At 56.4% G+C, this 20135-nt stretch overlaps 7 protein-coding genes across 7 annotated transcripts; 3 read left to right on the top strand and 4 right to left on the bottom strand.

Annotated features, from left to right (window-relative positions):
* The first annotated feature begins 392 nt into the window (after window positions 1-392).
* Window positions 393-3917, top strand: LY79DRAFT_628992 (uncharacterized protein). The gene is made up of 4 exons (XM_060562144.1): window positions 393-796; window positions 859-1040; window positions 1102-2545; window positions 2599-3917. The coding sequence occupies exons 1-4, from the start codon at window positions 751-753 to the stop codon at window positions 3501-3503; spliced, it is 2577 nt and encodes an 858-aa protein (XP_060415941.1). The 5' UTR covers window positions 393-750; the 3' UTR covers window positions 3504-3917.
* A 250-nt stretch (window positions 3918-4167) lies between these two features.
* On the bottom strand, window positions 4168-8119 carry LY79DRAFT_548562 (armadillo-type protein). Its single transcript, XM_060557412.1, has 6 exons — window positions 7806-8119; window positions 7597-7715; window positions 7315-7511; window positions 6855-7238; window positions 6571-6799; window positions 4168-6522 (listed from the first exon to the last, which is right to left on the bottom strand). Coding segments are annotated over exons 1-6 (3168 nt in total). The 5' UTR covers window positions 7808-8119; the 3' UTR covers window positions 4168-4285.
* A 176-nt stretch (window positions 8120-8295) lies between these two features.
* Window positions 8296-9339, top strand: LY79DRAFT_548561 (polyketide cyclase/dehydrase and lipid transporter). The gene has a single exon (XM_060557411.1). It carries the CDS (start codon window positions 8606-8608, stop codon window positions 9242-9244), a length of 639 nt encoding a protein of 212 aa, XP_060415939.1. The 5' UTR covers window positions 8296-8605; the 3' UTR covers window positions 9245-9339.
* Window positions 9255-10123, bottom strand: LY79DRAFT_126705 (uncharacterized protein). Its single transcript, XM_060550811.1, has 2 exons — window positions 9935-10123; window positions 9255-9880 (listed from the first exon to the last, which is right to left on the bottom strand). The coding sequence occupies exon 2, from the start codon at window positions 9869-9871 to the stop codon at window positions 9392-9394; it is 480 nt and encodes a 159-aa protein (XP_060415938.1). The 5' UTR covers window positions 9872-9880; window positions 9935-10123; the 3' UTR covers window positions 9255-9391.
* On the bottom strand, window positions 9730-11919 carry LY79DRAFT_126696 (uncharacterized protein). The gene is made up of 4 exons (XM_060550810.1): window positions 10464-11919; window positions 10350-10404; window positions 9935-10052; window positions 9730-9880 (listed from the first exon to the last, which is right to left on the bottom strand). Exons 1-4 carry the CDS (start codon window positions 11739-11741, stop codon window positions 9868-9870), a joined length of 1464 nt encoding a protein of 487 aa, XP_060415937.1. The 5' UTR covers window positions 11742-11919; the 3' UTR covers window positions 9730-9867.
* Window positions 11920-16752: 4833 nt separating this feature from the next.
* On the bottom strand, window positions 16753-18511 carry LY79DRAFT_548536 (tetratricopeptide). Its single transcript, XM_060557410.1, has 4 exons — window positions 17971-18511; window positions 17711-17917; window positions 17507-17656; window positions 16753-17454 (listed from the first exon to the last, which is right to left on the bottom strand). Exons 1-4 carry the CDS (start codon window positions 18346-18348, stop codon window positions 17218-17220), a joined length of 972 nt encoding a protein of 323 aa, XP_060415936.1. The 5' UTR covers window positions 18349-18511; the 3' UTR covers window positions 16753-17217.
* Window positions 18512-18872: 361 nt separating this feature from the next.
* LY79DRAFT_588984 (methyltransferase domain-containing protein) lies at window positions 18873-20130 on the top strand (the record flags this gene model as incomplete). Its single annotated transcript, XM_060560983.1, has 2 exons — window positions 18873-19182; window positions 19388-20130. The coding sequence occupies 2 exons, from the start codon at window positions 18873-18875 to the stop codon at window positions 20128-20130; spliced, it is 1053 nt and encodes a 350-aa protein (XP_060415935.1).
* Window positions 20131-20135: the final 5 nt, after the last annotated feature.

The raw sequence follows: 20135 nt of genomic DNA, 5'->3' as shown, positions 1-20135 counted from the left end.
AGGTAGGCGTGATGCGGGAGTGAGGGAGTGGGTGGTGGTGCTGCAAGTCGCAAAGCTTCACTGACGCCTGCGGAGACGACGCACAGCACGGCATGGCATGGCACACTGCAGTACACTGCAGACAGCAAATAGCAGCTTTTTCGTCCGTCCTTCCTTTCTTCCCTGCCCCCCAAACCAGTTTTTAACCTTGAACCTGGAACCTGTCAGCCATCAGAGCAAGCAAACAACTCCATAGCCTACATCCCGTTTCGTGTTTCTCCTCCAAAATTTCCTCCAACTGGCATGTGCCCCTGACAAAGGACGACGACAACGACCAAGAACCCTCTTCACATTTTGCTTCTTTGCTTGGGTTTTTTCGCATCTATCCACACACACACACACACTCTCTCTCTCTCTCTTTCTCTCTCTCTCTCTCCCCCCTCTCTTGTTTCGTTCTACATTACGATTACAGCCCTCGTTTGTTGGTTGTGGCCTCTGCTTCTGCATCTGCATCTCTGCACCACCGCCCCAATTGCGACTGACGTATTTGTTCGCTTCGCGTAATCGGCCAAAAAAGCGACCTTGACCTGGGGCCGAAAAATAGCCACCCGGCCCATTCTCCTCCCACCACCGCCGCCTTCCACTTCTTGCATAACGACGAAACGAAACATTCCAACCCGTCCCGTCTTCTCTCTTCGCCTACCGACCTCGTAGCGTTGGGTGGCATCAACACAGAACCATCGTGACGACAGCTACAAGCTGTTAGGCATCATGCCGGGCTTTGCAGATTCCTTCTGGTCCAGCGACTACGCTGCAGGTAAGTTGACCAAATGCGCTGCTCCCAACCCCTCCGACTGTGGCTGAGTAGCTTTGTGATAGGACTGGGTGTCCTGTTCGGCAAGTTGCAGCAGGGCGTGCAAGAAAACCGGCAAGTCCTGACCATTGCTCGAATGCGGGCCGAAGCCGAGGAAATCTACAGCCAGCGGTTAGGAGACATTGCACCAACGGCAGACAAGGTCCAAGGCGGCTTTTCGAAAGATGACGGCGCCAGCGTTCGCAAGGTTCGTACAGCGCTCCCCCGGAAAGCTTCCCCGGGGAACCACTGCTAACCCACCACCACAGGCCTTCGATGGCGTTCGGACCGAGATGGAAGAAGGTGCCAAGAACCACAAGAAGATCGCCCAGAATATCCGGGACCTCGTCGTTAACCCCTTCTCGCGCTGGTGCGATGCCCACGAGTCACGCATCCAGGACTCCCAGGACGAGTTGCAGGCCCGCATCAAGGCGCACGATAAGCAAGCTGAGTTGGTCAAGAAGCTGCGGAGCACCTACTTCAATAAGTGCAGGCTGGTTGAGGATATCGAGGAGGAGACCAAGCTGGCCTTTCAGGACCCCGAGAACAGCCCCAAGAATATCCCCGAGATCAAGGTGTCCGAGAACAAAGAGCCCGAGCTCCATCCCCAAGAAGACGATGACGAGCCCATTGAGATCGGCGACGAGATCTACCAGCCCGAGCAGGTCAAGAAGATACTGGCGCACATGTTGAACACGATCAAACTTGGAGAGACCAAGGTGCCCATTCTCGGAACCTACCAGAACACCTCGGCCGGCTCCGACATCGTCGAGTACCTACAACGGCACATGAACACGACGAGCGTTAGTTACGCCGAGAGAATCGGCCAGGACCTCATCTCGAACGGATATCTCAGGCTTATTGGCAACGTTGGCAACACCTTCGCCAACAGCTCCAAGATGTTCTACCAGTGGCGCCCTAAGGCTTTTAAGCTGGCTGGCGTACCCGACAAGAAAGTGCCTCTAGGCCGAACATTCTCCATGCCCGTCTCCGAGTCGGCCGATTCGCCCGTTGTCGGAACCGTCAGCGAGTACCTTGCCAACTGGAACGTCCTCAACAACCAGCACCCCAACGAAACCCCGCCGGAGCGACTGCGCCGCGAGGCCAGGGAAGCGGACGACAAGTACAAGGCGAGCGTGCGTAAGCTAGACGAGATGCGCTGCGAGCTGGAGGAGACCATCTTTGTGCACCTGCGTTTTCTGGAGCGCTGCGAGCTGGACCGCCTCAAGGCCATCAAGACTGTCATCTTGGACTTCTCGGGCACCATCAGCAACGTCATCCCCAGCATGCAGTCTGCTGTTGACAACATGATGCTCTTCCAAGAGACTGTTCAGCCTCTGGGTGACTTGAGATATCTGCTCGAGAGCTACCGGACTGGCAGCTTCGTTCCCAAAGTGGTCGTCTACGAGAACTACTACAACAAGGTTGACGAGCAGACCTTTGGTGTGGATCTCGAAGCGAGAGCGCGTGCGGATAAGAAGCGCGTGCCCGTCATCGTCACCACTATCCTGACGTACTTGGACAACCGCTACCCTGATCTTGAGGGTGACGAGGCCAGACGTGGTGTCTGGCTGGTCGATGTTCCCCTGCAGCAGGTTCACAAGCTCCGCAGAAAGCTTAATGACGGCAAGCCCATCTCGCCTGATGTTTTTGACGAATTTGATATCCCGACTGTTGCAAGCTTGCTCAAGCTGTACCTTCTTGAACTGCCTGGTAAGACGACCCTGTCCAGATAACTCGGAGGCCATCTGCTGACAATGCGACAGACTCTCTCGTCTCATCCCATGTATATGAGATTGTCAGAACGATATACCAGACCCAATCGCAAGAAAGCGACGCTTCTCGCGTGTCTGTACTGCAGCAGACGCTGTCGCAAATGCGACTTACTAATATCGCAACGCTTGACGCCTGCATGAACCATTTCACCCGCCTGATTGACCTCACCTCGGCTGACGAGGCTTACATCTCGACTCTAGCCGCAACTGTCGCGCCTTGCGTCCTCCGCCCCCGAGCGGAAACTTCTCTGACCATGGAGGAGAAGCACGCCTACAGGCTCGTTCGCGATCTTTTTGCCCACAAAGAGGCCATCTTCAGCGAACTGAAGCGCATGTCTACGGCGAACCACGGCGGTTCGATCAACCGCCCCCGCGCCATCAGCACCGACGAGAGTAACCGGAGAGCAAACATGGAAGAGCGGAATAGAGCTCTGCTCGAGAAGGCTGCCGGTAGCCGCGGCCGTGCCACCAGCCCTGCCCCTAGCCCCCGCGGACACAGACGTGATCGCAGCACGGGCGGCCCTGAGACTCGCTTCCCGATCCAGACGAGCCCGCCCGCGTCTGCAGTTGACCGTCACCGCTCTAGCTTAGGCAGCGTGGTCGGCGCCAAGCGGTCGAGTCTTGAGGTCCCCGGCAGCGAAACGGGCTCGCCGAAGGAGACTCCGACGACCAACGGCTCCACGGCACCTGGCGCTGAGGGCGTTGCGGCCAGAATCAAGGCTCTCGAGTCTCCCGCCGAGAAGCGCAACAGCTTGAGTCGCAGCAGCGTCCGGTACTCCCTGGACCGCCACGTTGCAGCGGCACCAAGCACCGGAACGGAGAGCGGCCCATCGACGCCCCGCGACTCAGGGGCCCCTCGCGGAGTGACGCTCGAGGACAAGCCTATGGATGACTAAAGCGCGCTAGCCATGATGTTATTGTTTCAAGATGCTATTTTCAGGCTTTGCTCCTCATTTTCCTTTTTCTCCTTTTCTTAATGTCTATTTTTTTTTACCCACCCCCACAACAAACTTGACGATTCTCCTTTTTATTCTCGCAACGTGTGACGCTGGTAGGAACGTGCGTGTGTAACGAACGACGGGACGGTCTACAGGGGAAACGAAAAAAAGAGGGAGAAATCACAGGCTGGTTTTGTTTTCTGGCGGCGGCGGCGGCACAGAGAGGGGAAAGAAAGCGAAGCGGTTTCTCTTGGGTGTCCCCTTTGTATCATGTCTATATGTAAACCCACGAGGGAATATGGGGGGAGAAGTGTTAGGGAATAGGAGAGCAAAGAGGCAGAAGAGAAGAGAAGTCTAACGTCCAACCATGCAATAAAGTGTCCTGTGTGATTCGGAGTGACAGTGTAGAGTGTCATGAGAACTGATGGGAGAGTAGGCAAGGCGGGGCTTCTTTCTGCTTTGTTCGTCAGACTTTGGGGCCTGACTGGTTTTTACGGATTGTCTCCAGGGACTCCATCCTGTTGGATGTTGCTCCGACGTGTGCACAAAAGCCTCGCGAGACATATCACGACTTACAGGCGTAAGGAGGGGGGGGAGGGGGATTGCGCTCCTGTGAACGTTTGGTTGCATCTCGCCTTTCTGTATTTGTTGGTCATCTATCTATGCATGCATGGTCCTTTTCTTTCATTCTCTCGCTCGCCGCTCTTACCAACTACCTTCCCCACTACCCCGTCCCAGACCTAACCGCTGTCCCCCGCAATCTCGGCCATCTTGGTCGTCTTCTTTTTCTTCTTCTTCTTGGGCACCACGACGGCAGGGCCGGCTCCCTGCCCGTTCTCTCGGCCCTCGACCGCCGCCTCGGGAGGCGGAATCAGTGCGCTGTCCTCCCCGCCGCCGCTGTCCTCCGCGTCCCCCGTCAGGAGGACTGCGGGTGGCGCGATCTCGGTCACGGCCTTCTTCTTCTTCTTCTTCGGCTTGACCGACTCTGCGCCGCCCTTATCCTTTTCCTTATCCTTGCTCTTCTTCGTTTTCTTCTTGACCACCGTGCCCGCGACATCGACGCCTTGCGCCACCTGGATGCGCTCGTTGGCGCGCTGCATCTCAAGCCGCAGCCGCTCCACCTCCTTTATCGCCTGCGCCATCTCTGCCTCCTCGCGCTGCTGCCGTTCGTAATCGAACGGCGCGTTGGACGAGCCTGTGTCGCTCTCGAGGCTGAGGGACCCAAGCGTCGATGAGTCCACATGTAGGAGGCCCTGGCGAAGCTTCTTGGCGCGCGACTTGGTGAAGCTGTCCGAGTTGTTCTCTGACTCGTAGTTGCGCGGCGTCGAGACCCCGCTGCCGGCGAGCGTCTCGTCCGCGGCAATGACGACCCTTTGCCTCTGCCGCGGCTGAGGCTGCGGTCGGCGGTTGGGGGACGCGGGCCCCGGCGCTGAGCTGCCCAGCTTGTCGAGGTCAAGCTGCATGATCGGGATGGAGTCAATGTCCAGATCCGGGCCGTTCTCTTTCTGGAGGATGTTATGGATTGGGGTGGAGGTCCTGGGAGCGGTGTCGGGAGCACCAATGTAGAACGGGTCGTCGCGGTTCCGCTCGCTGCGCTCAGCTTTCCTCCTCGCCACGATGTCGGCGTCGAGGTAACTGTCCTCGGTCGCCTGCTGGTAAGAACTGACAACCTCTTCTGTCGTTGCGTCGGCGATCCTGTTGATCGCCGGCTCGGCCGAGGATACGCTTGTGGGCGCTGGACGTTGGTGGTAGTAGACCTCGAAATCGTCCGCCTCATTAGCCTCCATTGGTATCACATCCGCCTGGGCAAGAAGATGAGCCAGGTTCGGATGGATGGGCTCGTCCAGGTCCAGACCCTCGGGGATGGGCACATTCCGTTGCGCTCCAACAGCCACAGAGTTGAGCTCCCATCCCTGGAACAAGGACGGAATCGCCTGGGTCAGCAACAGCGGCGGGTCCCGGTGAGCTTCGTCGGAAGTCGCTGCCTGACCAGAGGTGGCCTCCGCAGTGAGTTTGAGGAGTTCGACGAACTCAACGGATCTTTCCTGGACCTCGAGGTTAGGGTGAAGAGCAAGCGGCTCGAGGGTATGAATGACGCGCGCCAGCAGCAACGAAATCTTCGTCTTCCATTCCGGGACCCATGGCTGCCCTTCGTTGCCTGCGATGTAGGCGAAAATCTTCGTTACGCCCTGCAGACTGGTCGTGAGAATATCGGGTTTTTGTGTCCGTGATAGTATCCTCAGCAGGTTGCCTAGCGTGTCTTCGGGGAACGCCAGTTGATTGGCGTATTCTCCAACAAGCCACGACGTCGATTTTAATGATGCTGAAGAGAGAGGGTGGCCTGCAGGGGTGTCGGTGTTCATTTGCTGGATGATGAGATCGGCAGCCCGTACGGCTGCGCCTCGTAGCGCATGGACCTTGACTGCGACATTCCTCAACTCGTCTCCGATTCTTCCAGAAACGTCTCCCGCGATTGACTTGCCGGAGGCGGCGACCGAGTCGAGTTCCGTCTCAATCGACCGCGGTGTTGGCGCCATGCGGACCAGCTGGATAAGGACGTCGATATACCAATCAAAATCCACCAAGCTGCTGTAGTTGTTCTGCGAGCACATCGTCAAGATCCTCCCGATCACGTCAATCCTGTAGTCGTCAGGCAGTGGAGGCTCTTCTTGGTCCTTTGTTGGCGAGTGAATCTCGATCTGTGCCTCTTCGTCCGAGTCTATCCCGTTATCCGGCCGGAGAGGCGCCCCTGGTCGATCCCTCTTAGGTGTGGACGACTTGAGCTGCTTCATCAGGCGGCTCACGATGGACACCAGGTTGTCGCTGCTAACCATACCCTGGACGAGATCCAAGGCCTTGATGCGAATGGTGATGTCGGGGCTGTCGATGCATTCCAGGATGACGTCCTCTTGTTGCGCCACAAGGAACGGGTGCGTCACAACAATCTTGTTGAAGGCAAGTAACGCGACGTATTTCACTGCGCAGGTCAGATTCCGAGCCTAGAAGTTGCGGCAAGAGTACTCACAGTTCGGATCACCATCCACCATGATCATGCCCCTGAGCTTGTTCACACAGAGGGTCGCGATCTCCTCCCTGCCGGATATGTCGTCCGCACTGCCCAGGATACCGCCCTGGATAATGCCGTTGATACACTCATACAGCAACGACATGGCAGGCGTTGTCCGGATCAGCTCAGTCAGGGGCGGCAGCAGTTTTCGAACAAGGCGCGGCTCTAACGGTGTCAAAGTCGCAAACTGTTTCCCACGTCAGCAACCTCCCCTCAGCAGCCCCGCACTCTCGCAAACATACCAGTTTGATCAGCTTGATGGCCATCCAGTTGTTACCTCCGTCCACGAGCAGCTCGAACAGCCTTGGCGCCAGCGGCAGGAAGTCGTGCGGCCTCCTCCAGCCGAGCTCGCATACCACGTTGACGATGGCCGCCGTGACGCTTGGATCCTCGTCCTTGTCCATCAGGCGCTCCTTGATCTTGGGCCACGCCGCTCGCAGCGTCTCGGGGTACACCAGAGCCAGGCGGTACAGCGTTACAATGGTCTTCTTGCGGATGGCCGGGTTCGAGTGGCCGAGGCGCGGAAGCAGGTCCGAGAGGGTTGAGAGTGCGAGGGACGGTGTGATGATGTGTGGCAGCGTGTTCATTGGCAGGGAAATGGTGGTCGCTTGTGTCGACGACAGATCCTGGCAGCGGCATAGCGTTAGTTATTGTCTCTGTGCAGGTCCAAACGTGCCCGCCCAACCTGGGGAGAAACAATACCTTTTTCAAGAGATTCGTGGCCAGCATCAGCACTTCGGTATCAGGTCGGAAGCTCTGCACGGCGGCCAAGTACCCGACCCTCTTCTGGTGGTACTTTGGCGACGACATAACCTCGAGGACATGGAAGGAAGCCCATGACATGTCGTGACCGACCATCTCCAAGTACACCAGCTTCAACAGCGCCGTCGCCTTGACGTCTACAAACGTAAGCTGTCAGAATGCGGCTCCCTCTCCAAAAACAACCAATGCAGCCGCCTTTATTTGGTTCGGGGGGGATCTCACCCATGTCCTGCCCGCGAACCTCTGCGCGGCATTCTTTCAAGCTGTTCTGTATGTATTCGCGCTCGTTGCCCTTATGGTTCCGCAGGCCTCTGATGAGGTCGTAGAGGGATTTCTCGAACCTGGAGGGACATGCGATGCACCGTTAGCGCGCTGCCAGTCTTCATAGCCTTCCTTTTGACGGTTGCGCGGGTACTTCTCCAACGACCTACATCTTGACAATTGCAGCAGCCCCCACGTGAGGGAGGGTGAAGGCCTAGATCGGGCAGTTGTCGAGCTGTCGTCTATCGTGGGGGAGGGCGAATGTCGGGAGAACTAGGTCAGGTAAACGAAGGCGTCCGGGCTCCCTGGCACATTTTGGACCAAGGCTTCTTTCCGGGCAGACTTTTCGTCGCGAGCGCCGTGGGCTCAGATTTCGTGGACGATGGGCTGTTGGCTCGGTGTTCGTGAACGTCCAAGGGATGTCGGAGTCGAGAGGGCTCGGGGGATGGAGCAGTGATGCAGGCTTGCTGTGGCTTGTGGAGAGAGCTTGGTGTGCTGCCCGCTGCTGTTCTATAATCCAACCCCCACCAAAACCCAGGGAATGATGTGCTGCGCCCAAGGGTGACGGTACGTACTGTGTGTCTTTGGGAATATCAGCGTGCCGGGCACTGTACGGCGACGACGAGGTAGCTAGCTAGCTTCTTTCCGCTGAAAGTGCCTGTCATCGTCATTGCACATGGTCCACGGCCTTTTTTTTTTTACTCTTCCTTTACCCTTCCTTTCGTTCCAATGGGACGAACTTGTTAGGGAGGTGAATCAAGGCTTTTAGATATCCTTGTATAATACTCTCGTTTTTCTTTCTTCACAAATCGATTCTCATTCCAAGCAGCATTGTACGATTGCGAGTATGGCCTGCTGAGGCCTGCTGCACCTTATCCTGCACTTAAACCGTATCGCGACCCCTACGACGGCGAAAACCACGGCCAGCACAATTCGACATCTGATCTCAACCCGCGACATCTCCCCCACAATGGCGACCGCGCGGCCCCTACTCCGCCTCCCTCCCCCGCTTCGGGCCCTCCGACGCGCGCCTACAGCCCTCGCCCGACCGCCCCCGCGCCGGCACTTCTTCAACATACCCAATCTCCCCGCGACCGAGCCGCAGACGCTCACGGCCTCCCGGACGATGCCCTACCTCTCCAACCAGCTGTACGACGTCATTGCCGACGTCGACGCCTATGATTCTTTCGTCCCCTACTGCGCCCAGTCCCGCGTCACCCAGTGGACGGCCCCCGACGCCTCCGGCCGCCGCTGGCCCGTCCAGGCCGACCTCCGCGTCGGCTGGGGCGGCTTCGAAGAGACCTTCACCAGCAGGCTGCACTGCGTTCCTGGGAAGAGCGTCGAGGCGGTCAGTGGCGCTGACGTCGAGGGCGCGAGCCCGGGCAACGGCGGGGAGGGAGGCGCCGTGTTCAGGAGCCTGGTGACCAAGTGGCAGCTGCGGCCGCTGACCTCCGGTACGGGCACCGAAGTGGATTTAGTCATCAGGTTCCAGTTCGCGAATCCGCTCTACTCGGCCGTGAGCGCCGCCGTGTCTGAAAAGGTTGCTGGCGTCATGATCCAGGCCTTCGAAAAGCGGGTGAAGGCTGTTCTGGGGGTTCCCAGACTATAGGCGGAGTGGGCAATCATGGAGCATTGATCTGTATAGACTTAAGACTAATGAAGAAATCACAAAACGCTGAAAAATTAAAAGACCGAGTCGCCACTGTAAGACATCTAGGTTGCAAAACATCCGCTCTCATTTTTTTTTGTTAACAAGTCATCCGCCACCGCGATGTGCACAGCAAACAGAAACAAACGAATCATCGGGGTACCTAAAAACAAAAGAACAAAAAAAGCCACAGTCTTTGTCCTTCTCTTCTTGCGCCGTGCCTTTAACATAGTGTAGCTTCCAGCTTTCCTCCATATGCAATGCCTCGCCCAAAACGTGTGCGGCTTCTGAAGGAAAATGTCTTCCATCTCTGTGGGGCACCCGTTTGCCAAGTTTGACCCCTCCGCGGCTCATACTCCGCCATACATGTGATAGACGTTGAAATGAACCATGATGTCCGTGAGATGCATTGCTTACATACGTACAGTAAATGTTGTTGGAAATCCAAGCAAAGCAGAGAAGAAAATAGACGCGTAAAGGTATCATGTGTAAATAACCAAAAAGATCCCAAACCATAAGTCCGCAGGAAGCGTTATCGTAGCAGGATTCCAAAGTAGAGCTTTCGCATGGCGCACTAATGATGATCATTTCCTGGTCCTGCCGACTGTTAGTTCCCGGCCTTCTCACTGAGCATCGATGTTGAACACGTACTTCTTCTTGGGGGCCTTTGCACCACCGGCCACCCAGCTAAGCACCGAGCCCTGGGCCTTTTTGTGTTTCGGCTTGGGGGGCTCAACGTTGACAATTCTGGCACCGGCAGGGGGACCACGTGGGCCCGGCCAGTCTGGGGGGGGAGGTGGCCCGGCGCCGCCGCCGGGGCGACCACCTGGGGGGACCATGCCTGGAGGGAAAGCACCCATCCGTGGATGTCCGCGCATGCCCTGCATATGCGCCGCCATTCTGTCCATCGGCGGCATTCCAGGACGCATACCAGGTGGAGGGGGCTTGTCCATGGGCCACATGCGCATCTCGATCGTCCAGTCCGGCTCAACCACCTTATCCCAGACTTGGGGCAGAATGATCTCCCCGTTGGGCCCAATCAGGTCGTAATGTCCCTCTTGAACATGGGGGCCGATGACATCCACATGGACAAAGGCTTGCTTGATGAGCTCTTCCATGCCCTGGCGGTTAAAGTTAGCTTTGTGTCAACACGTGTATAGTATATGTAGAGTCGGCATACCGTCCAGGTCGAGCAAAGATGAAAGGGGAAGCTAAACTTCCTGCCGACGGCATCCTTGAACTTGATTGGAGCCTTGTCTTTGCCCTTGTCCTTCTCGGACTCGTACTTGGCTCTGGTTTCCTCGGCGATCTTCTTCTTGAGCTCCTCTGCCTCCTTCTTCTTGGCTTCGGCAGCGGCGACAGCTTCCTCGGCAGCTTTTTTCTCGTCCTCAAGTTTTTTGCGGGCCTCAAACTCGGCCCTCGCCTTCATCTCCTCCTCCTCTTTCTTCTTCGCGGCTTCCGCGTCGGCCTTGGCCTTCAGCGCAGCCGCATACTCGGCTTCAGCCTTCAGCCTGGCCTCCTCCGCCCGTCGCTTGGCCTCTGCCGCTTCCTCCTCGGCAGCTTTCTTCGCGGCTGCGACCTGGGCGAGATAGTCAGCTTCGGCCTTGGCCTTGAGGTCCGCCTCGAGCTTGGCTTGCGCTGCGGCAGCCTCGGCAGCCGCCTTTTTCTCAGCCTCAAGTTTGGCGCGGGCCTCTTCTTCGGCTCTCTTCTTCATCTCTTCCTCCCACTTCCGCTTTTCTTCGGCCTCTTTCGCTTCCTTGGCCCTGAGCTCGGCCTCGGCGCGAAGGGCATCCCTGAGCCTTTGCTCCGCCTCGGCTTGGGCCTTGAGGCGGGCCTCTTCTTCAAGCTTCTTTCGCTCGGCCTCGGCCTTGTGTTCGCGCTCCAGTCTCTCCCTGGCTTCGCGTTCGACGCGGGCCATCGCCTCCTGGTGGAGCTTTTGCCTCTGCTCCTCCTCTTTGCGTTCGGCCTCGATCCTCTCTCTGGCTGCCTTCTCGGCCTCGATCTTGGCCTTCTCGATCTCCCTCTGCGCCTGCTCTTGAGCTCGTTTCAAGTCCTCCATCCTCTGAGTGATGGCCTTTTCAGCCTCCTGTCGAAGCTTCTCTTCCAGCTCCTTCCGCTTTTGCTCCTCCTCCTTCTGTGCCTGCTCCTTCTTGAAGAGTTCGATTTGTTGCTGAAGCTTGATCTTCTCAGGATCCTCCTTAGGTGGCGGTGATGGCTCGTTTGCTGGAGTCTTGGACGGCCCGGGGGCTTCCGTGGGTGGTGGCGGAGGTGCTGACGGATACATGCCCCATTGATGCATCGGTCCGTAGCCCGGTTGATTGTAGACAGCCGGTGGTTGCGGCTGCTGATACGGCATCATATCATACTGGGATTGGCGAGGGTCATGGAAATAGCTCTGCCCACTGGCATGAGACATTGGGGAGAATGCATTGTTGCCACCATAGCCAAAGGGTACCATCTGGTTTGCGGGATGTCCATAGGGGCTCGGAGCGAAACCGCCGACATGGCTTTGAGGAAATCCGGGTGGTGGGTGACCGCCACGGCCGCCGTAGTAGGAGCCCGGGTGTCCTCCGTGGCCGGGAGGCCTGTGGCCATAGCCGCCAACGCCGCGAGGGGCGAAGGGGGACGATGCGTATTCATCGGAGGGAGCCACGCTTTCAGGATGGTTCGGCACTGAACCGGGCCGATACGGGAATTGGCTAGGAGGAGGGCGGTGAGGGTGATGAGGGAGCTGGTGGTGACGGACGGCACGCTGTAGTGGCGCCGGACGGCTTTGATATCTGGGAGCAGGGCTGACGGATGCAGAATCGTCCGGATGGAGATCCCCCTCTTCGGATGTGGCGTAATCCTCGTTTTCCGCCGAATCGGAGCTGATGCCTTCAGTATCGTTATAGTAGTGCGACTCGTCCTCACTGGCAGAGGCGGATCGGGATGTGGTTGCCCCGGACGAGGTCTGGCCAGGGCGTCGATAGGGTCGTCTTTCCGGAGTGTGTTAGTTGACTAGTGCCTGGTGAATGCCACCAAGTCGGTTGGTCCCTGGCGTAGTTGAAAATATGTAACTTACGCGGACGACATGAGGATGTGAATGCGGGTTGTGTGTGCGTGTGTGTCTGTGTGTGTGTGTGTGTGTGTGTGTGTATAACAGTGGGTGTGGCGGCAAGGCCCTCTACTCACGACAATCTCGAAAGAAAGTCAGAGTAAAGGGATAGAGCGATCGAGAGTGAGCCTTCCGCTCCTGGAAACCGATAGGATCTCGTCGTTGGCGGTCGAGTGTGTTCTAGACGGGAAATGGGTGCAGCGTTCGCCCTTGCGCAGCTCAGTCAAGGAGGGGGAAGACCCAAGCACGAACGGATGACGGGTAACGAGACGAAGTGCGGATGACGGGGGTTGTCGAGCGCACAAAACAAAAAAAAAAGGGGTGATCAGACGACGAAGGTGTGTCGGTGAGGAGGAATGACGGCGGCTTCAAAAACAAAGTTTCTCCGTGAGAAGGATTGAGTTGGGAGACGGGTGGGTTGCGAAAATTGAGGGGTGGGCGGCAGTCCGTGTGTGGGTATTCGTTCGTGGGCTCTTGGATGTAACCGGGAAAGCCCCTGCTGTTTTGGCGAGATCGTGCCGTTGGGCGCAAAAGAGGTGCGCACGGTTGGGTGCAGGGAAAACTGTGGCAGCTGGGCAGCTATTGCGGGTCTAGCAACCGCTCCGTCCAAGACAACGGTAGGGCGATGGCCAAGGTGTACAAGGGAGTTGTCGTAGGTAGGCACTAGTAGTAGGTATGTGGGTAGGCAGGTTGTGTGTGCAAACTAAGCCGCAGCCACTGCCACTCTGCTCGTAAACCACTAGACGGCCAAGCCTTGACGGGTGGGAAGAGGATGGAAGTAGAGCCTCTGGCGCGGTTGAGGTGGCGATGCGATCGCTATGTTGTACCGCTGTGTGATGCGATGCGATGTAATGCAAGAGATAACAGGATGGAAAGCTAAGCGGAAGAGGGCCTGTCCGTCCTGTAACCAATATGGTGGATGAGGCGGGACAACTGCCGCACAGGACTGGAGGAGGGGAGGGCCTTGGAAAGGCTTCTTCTTCTCTGGCGTCAGGGAGACCCGGCAGACGGGGCGTTATCGGTGAGGACAAAATGTGTCCAACGGTCGACACGACTAATGATTTAGTGGTGCAATGCCGAGTGTCGCAAAGGGTGCTAAGCTACAAGCCTCAGATCAGCAATGTTCCGGTGAATCATCTGCAGTGGAATTTGGCGGAAAGCGCCGGGCGTGTGAAGACAGACGGGGCGGGCACACAGACACAGAGAGAGCAATGGAATTAACTGGGGGGAGGAGGGGGAGGGGACGAAAGTGCACCGAGAGAAACCACCAGAAGCCCACACAACAAAGACCAGGGCGCGCCCAACCCCGCCATCCTCATCCAGCCTGCACTGCTTTCCAGGCAGACGACGCGCTAGAAGGCGGGCGTTTGACCAAACCCTCCCCCCTGGCTACAGCTCAGCCAAAGTACATAGTAGAAGAGAAAATGGCAAGGGGCTCCGTGCTGCGCTCTCTTCTGCCACGAAGCCATCTTCATCCATCTGTCTGCTGGGCTTCCCCCTCGTGGGCTCTGGGAAGAGGTAGGAAATAAACGCAAGTGGGGGACGGGGGGATCGGATGGATGATGGACTGGGCGGGGACAGGTAAGACACTGACAGGGCAGACCTGGCAGGGGGTGGAGATGGGCACGAGGGAGGGATGGGGCAGGCCTAGACTACGCAGTACATACATAGTATAGTAAGGCCTCGAGCCCCCTTGCTTTCTTGTCCCACTTGGGTGCCCCGGGAGATACTGGGTCAGGTCCACTGACAGTGCACCATCGACCAACAGCAACGAATCGACGACGAATTGTCACTCTGTGACTAGCAGCATCGCTCCGCTGGCGAGAGGGCGCCTGCGCAGGACTTCTGACTGAATTCCAAGCGCCCTCTTGCAAAACGGCCACCAACCAGACTGGCCCGTGATGCGAGGCTGTGCCCTTGCTGGACTCGTACAGGCAGGATACGTCAATGTCAACAAAGACGGGCATCGGCAGCTGGCCAAGATGCTTGATTGCCATGCGTACTGGCCGCAGGTAGCCGGCACTTGGTAGCTTGTTGACAGGGAAGATGGAAGGACAGGCGAACCGACGGTCTTTGAGGAAACGACGCGGAGCAACGACGCTGCAGAAACAACATCCGCGTCCATGCTAGCAACAACGCGAGGGGGTGACTGAGGAATGCGACAACATCCCACCAGACGCGTGCAAATAAACAATGGCATAAGTGACAACGGTAGCTGAGAGAAGGTCTGAACGTACCTTAGTTTGTCTTTGTGCCCTTCCTTAGGTAGGTAGGTACCTCCCTCGGTGGTGCGTCGGGAGTTGAGACAGAGAAACCAGAAGAAGGGGCGGAAGACGACCTGAGAGCCCGGAGCTGAGACCTGCCAGGGACGAGATGATGGCAGCAGATCAGACCCAACACCCTGATCTCTTTTGGGATGTGGTCGAGCGCCTTTTTGGTTTCTTAGAAACGACGTTCGGATAGGCTTGGGACGGGGGAAAGAAATGTGAGAGGAGAGACTTTGTTTGGACTTGGGTACGATGAACTAACTGCACCTACCCAGGTAGCACTGCAATATACCCTGCCCAATGAATAAGTTTGTCAGTTCTCAATACACCGGGCACCGTGCCGTGCCTGGCTGTGTGTCTGGATTTTTGGGGGGTGGGTTGCTCAGGGTTTCGGTGAGGAACGTGCTGAAAAAGGCGTGGTTTGGACGTTTGATCCGTTAATGTCGGTGGGGCCGCTACGCGACGATCATTTTTTTCTTCTTTTTTCCACCTTTATGCCGTTGTCGGTCTGTAAGAGGGAGTGTTAGAAGGTCGGACTACCACAGGAGGACAGTAGGTAGGCAGAAAAAAGAGACGGGGAATTCGGCGGTCAGAATGTGTGAGCGCAAGCAGGCTAGAAGAGGCGGCGCAAAGTATTTATTTGGATGAGATACGGCGGAAGGGTAAAGGTAGGGGGACAGGGGGGTAGGGAAGGAGGGGGACGTAAGTTGGGGGCGAGGCCTTCCATCAATCTCATCTCCTGGTTGTTAGTCTGTCTCCGACAACATATTGCTCCTGTCCTGCTTTTAGGGCCGTCGCGAGCCAATGCCCGGCATCTCGGGCTCACGACTCTGGCTCGCGCCGTTCACTGGGCCAGTAGCAACTCGGGAGGGGGACGTACCTGACCTACCTCGCCTCGCCTCGCCCACCTACCTACCTGCCTCCCTTGCTTACCACCTTATCTGGCGGGGGGCGTATACATCGTACAGGTAATTGTACGTGGACGGGCATCGACTAAGACAGGCAGCCGTCAGCTCTACGTTGGCCCCCTCCACCTCAAATCCACTCACCGTATCTTGGACCGCAGCCGCCATGAGTCGACACCATGGAACGCAACAAGCCCCTCTCGATTCTGCCATGAGCTGAGCTTTGCCGCCGCTGAGCCCTGCAACGAGGTACCGTACCCATGTGCGCACTCGCCGTGATGCCGTACCGCTCCGCGTCTCCACTCCCGGGTATGTCGTGTCCTTCCCCAGGTCGTCTTCATCCTGCCTAGCCTGGCTTCCTATGCAGTTAATTCGGCACAGCCTGCTTCACGCCAGGCTGGACGAACAAATTTCATTTCAGAGCAGTGACACTAACATGGAATTGAGATACATATATCCGCCTTCAGTCTTCTTCTCCCTTTATGTGGGTTGTCCCGCTGCGTACGCGCGGCACTGGCAATCGTGCAGTTGCTTAATGACTCGAAAAAACGATGCAAGGTATTTGGAGTGACACGACATGATCCCAAAGGCGGATAGGATGGGAGAAGGAGCACTCGGACGGTAGAACTCTGAAGAGTTGCCAGTCTGATACGTTTATTTGTGGGCGTCCCTCGAGGCTCGGCTCCTTCTTTCTCGGTCGTTCGCGGCGCCAGGTAACTTGAAAACACAACAGATGACAGGGGCGGTCAAATATGGTACCGGCATAAAATTGCTTCTTTTTGCCTCGAGCTTACTTACACGGCACTGCCCGGATATATACGTGACACCTCGATCTTGTCGGCGCCATCTGATTGGCATCCATGTGTTCTGTCAGTCGTCCCTTCCGACAATGCTCAAGCCCGATGAAGCCTTCGTAGCGCCCGACGGGACACTCGAGAGCCTGGCGCATCCTGATGTGCATGGCCAGGCCGTCAAATGATGGTGCCTGAGCTTGATGAGATGCATCCCGTGGCTCAACCCTTACTGACTCACTGCCAGCGCATCCGGTGGGCCGCGTTAGCCCGTCGGGCTCCCCAGCGGCACACCTGGAACATTAGATGGCATGCGGCCCTACGCCATAGCACAACCTATTGCTGCTACCATTGGGCACGATGGCGGGCGCGGCCGCGACACGAACAATGGAACTCGAACTAGTAAAAAATTCGTCTCCATTAGCAGGGACTCTGCCCCCGTATGAAACATGTCTGTCGTGACTTCTACAAAAACTAAAGACGTATCATGGCTCCCATTCCAGCCCAATTATGAGACGGCCTCTTCATTCGACCAGAGTTCACGGCCAAATTGCGCCTGAACATAATACCAAAATGAATGTTACCCACTGTTTGGCTCTCGTATGCTTGAACAACTTGTCCGCAGTTGGCCAGCAGAGTGGCCAAGGAAACTTGGGTATGGCTAGTGGCACAGGGATGATGTGTTGCAGACAAAATCTTTGCTGCTTGACGTTGCTTGAGTGTTCTGATTGCCTGCTACCCCTGGTAAACGGCGATCCACTCGGCAATGCCTCGCATGAAGCGTGCTGGTATGGTGGCTTTTCAACGTGACCTCTTGATCACAAGACCTGTCAATGTGAGGTTGGCTGCTCGCCGTATCTGGGTAATCCATTGCTCATCTCACGAGCTCGGCCGACTCCTTTGACAGCAAATCTCGTGCCGCTGCCACTTCTGACTCGTCGTAGCCCTGCCAGAGCTTCTCCTGTGCTCCGTTACGGCGTACAATATCTGCCAACTTTTGTGTCGCCAGCTCATTGAGTTTCTGTAACGCGGTGACGTCGGGAAGGGCCCACTCCTCTGAATCTGTTTGCCTCGATGGCTTTGAAGGCTCCTGGATCAGTTTGTTCGTGACCTTGCTAGCTGTCAGCCATGATTTTGCAACGTTGACTAGACACACGACTCACCAGTTTCAGCCCGTAGTAACCCCTAAGATAGTCGTCGCATAGCTCGATGCTTCGGCTGAATCTCTTTACCGACTCAACTAGTTGCTGTTGCGAGGACCCTTCAGAGGCTGAAGCTGCCATGTACAGAACTTCGCCCAGGCGTGCGTGCATCTAGTATGTATCAGCAATTGCCGGGGTCGGGGAAGGATTTCGGAGTACGCTTACGTTCCATGCGTTCGGGGTCAGAACGAGGACTTCCTCGAGTGCAAAGATGGCCTGCGAGTAGAGACCTTGCGAAAGGTACAAGTCGGCAAGCTCCGCCCACGACTCTGCATCCGTGGGATTGAAGTCGACCAGAGAGTTGAGAGCTGCAATAGCTTCGGGTATCTTGCCAGTTGACTTGAGAAGGGCAACGCGACGTTTCGCGACGGGCTGCATAGGGTTAGCGTGTGTGACAAGCTCTTAGAAGGTGTTCCAAGACAAACAATATTCGTCGCATTGGCCCCGAGGATAGTCTCGTACTCCATGAGCACCTGCGCCAGCTCCCCATCGTTGTCGGCCTCCGCCTCCTTCACCAAGCCCTTGAATGCCATAATGCGCTCGTTTTCGTCTCCGAAGCGGAGTGTTAGCCTCTCGAGGCATTGGTGTGCTGATGGGCTGTCGCCGGTCCGGAGGCAGGCAAGGAGGAGGTTCTCGTAGATTGTCCACAATTCGGGGGTCTCAGTGGCTGAGAACAAGGATAGCAGCGGCGACGATGAGAACGCCTTCGGATAGTTTTGCAGAATCGCCGGTGCTTTTTGGGCCAGCTCGAGGGCCTCAGCAGGGGACAGGTGGCCCTGGGGACGAACAAGAGATGGAGCCATGGTCACAGGTCGGGGGAGGACGGCGGGCTTCGATGGCGATGAATAGCGAGCGGCGTGTACAAGGTATGGGCTTATTCGGCACGCAGTCTCAATTTGTACGATTGGGCCCGTCGTGATAATCGTTGCGCGAGTGAACAGCCGTTGATGGCTGGTGATATCTATGTGGACGTAGGTAGTCTGCGCCTCACGGACTACTTAGGTACAATCTTCTTCTGGGCTCGGAAGTACGTACCGCTCCTTGCGCAATTCACCCACCTGGCGCGCCATTCAATGGGGTAGCTAACCTCCTCTTGATTGGCTGGATCGGCTGGCGGCTCTTCATGTCACCGAAGACGTGCCCCACCAACGTGGGTTTTTTTTTTTCGCGAACAAAAACTTGCGCAGGCAAGAAAATTTACGACCCTTCTCCTTCTCAACCACTCCCTCTTTTGCCAACGAGATCGGAGATCCTGTGGGCCTGTGTGCTACTCACGCAAAGCAGTGTGTCAGATCCAAGATCTGTCTGGTAGCTTCGCACACAAACCATGGCTTCCCTCGCAGTTGGAGAAGCGCTCCCGGGTGCAGATGAGCAAGTTCTCATCGAGAAAACGGCCGACCTTCAGGTGTCAGCGCCGACCGACCAGGAGGAGAAACCGCCTCACAGATCTCACGACCCTCAGTACAACCAAAAGAGGAGCGACCCGTTCCAGTTTGGCAGCCGCCTACTCGGCGAACAGGATGATGTCTTCGAGTTCAACGCTTGGGACCATGTCGAGACTGACGATGCATACAAGGAGTATGCTGAGCAGCAGTACGAAATGCAGCGGCAGTCTCCGGTCTCTGACTTTGATAAAAGTAAGTTTCTATTCCCTCTCAATCTCTGCCTATTTCACAGCCCTGGTGTTATGATGATACTCCAGCACAATCGCATAGTTCATCTGAATCCTATGATGAAAACTTCTTCTTATAGTCTTTCGCTCCCATCTGACAATACCATTTTAAAACCTACTGTTGTGTTCAGTACATTTTCTAAGCGCAGTTGACTAACAAAACTCTTCAGACAGATTCAACAATAACCCGGCTAGAATGTGGGATCTGTTTTACAAGAACAACACTGCCAACTTTTTCAAGAACCGCAAGTGGCTGCAGCAGGAATTCCCCATATTGTCTGAGGTGACTAGGGAGGATGCTGGCAGTGTCACAATCCTTGAGATCGGTGCTGGTGCGGGTAACACCGCTTTTCCCATTCTTGCTTCCAACAAGAACCCAAGCCTTAAGGTTCATGCCTGTGATTATTCGAAGCAGGCCGTAGAGGTCATGCGAACCCATGAATCCTACAACCAAGACCGCATGCAGGCGGACGTCTGGGACGTGACGAGCGATGAGCTCCCGCCCGGTCTTGAGGAGGGTTCCGTCGACGTTGCTATTCTCATCTTCATCTTTTCAGCCTTGGCCCCCGGCCAGTGGAACAAGGCGGTTTCCAATGTCTACCGTCTACTTAAGCCAGGCGGCCAGGTTTGCTTCCGAGACTATGGAAGAGGTGATCTCGCCCAGGTTCGGTTCAAGAAAGGTCGCTACCTCGACGAGAATTTCTACGTGCGCGGCGACGGTACCCGTGTTTATTTCTTCGAAAAGGATGAGCTAGAGCAAATCTGGACCGGCAAGACGCAAGAAACGTCAGAAGGCACCAAGGCAGAGTTCATCGTCGATGACCTTGGCGTCGACAGGCGCATGCTCGTAAACCGAGCCCGCAAGCTGAAGATGTACCGATGCTGGATGCAGGGTCGATTCACGAAGAAATGAGAGAC

The sequence above is a fragment of the Colletotrichum navitas genome (assembly GCF_030913465.1).
Source record: "Colletotrichum navitas strain CBS 125086 chromosome Unknown LY79scaffold_18, whole genome shotgun sequence".
In the NCBI taxonomy this organism is placed as follows: Eukaryota; Fungi; Ascomycota; class Sordariomycetes; order Glomerellales; family Glomerellaceae; genus Colletotrichum; species Colletotrichum navitas.
Note: the sequence above shows the minus strand (reverse complement) of the source record. Positions and strands in the feature narration are given on the sequence as shown.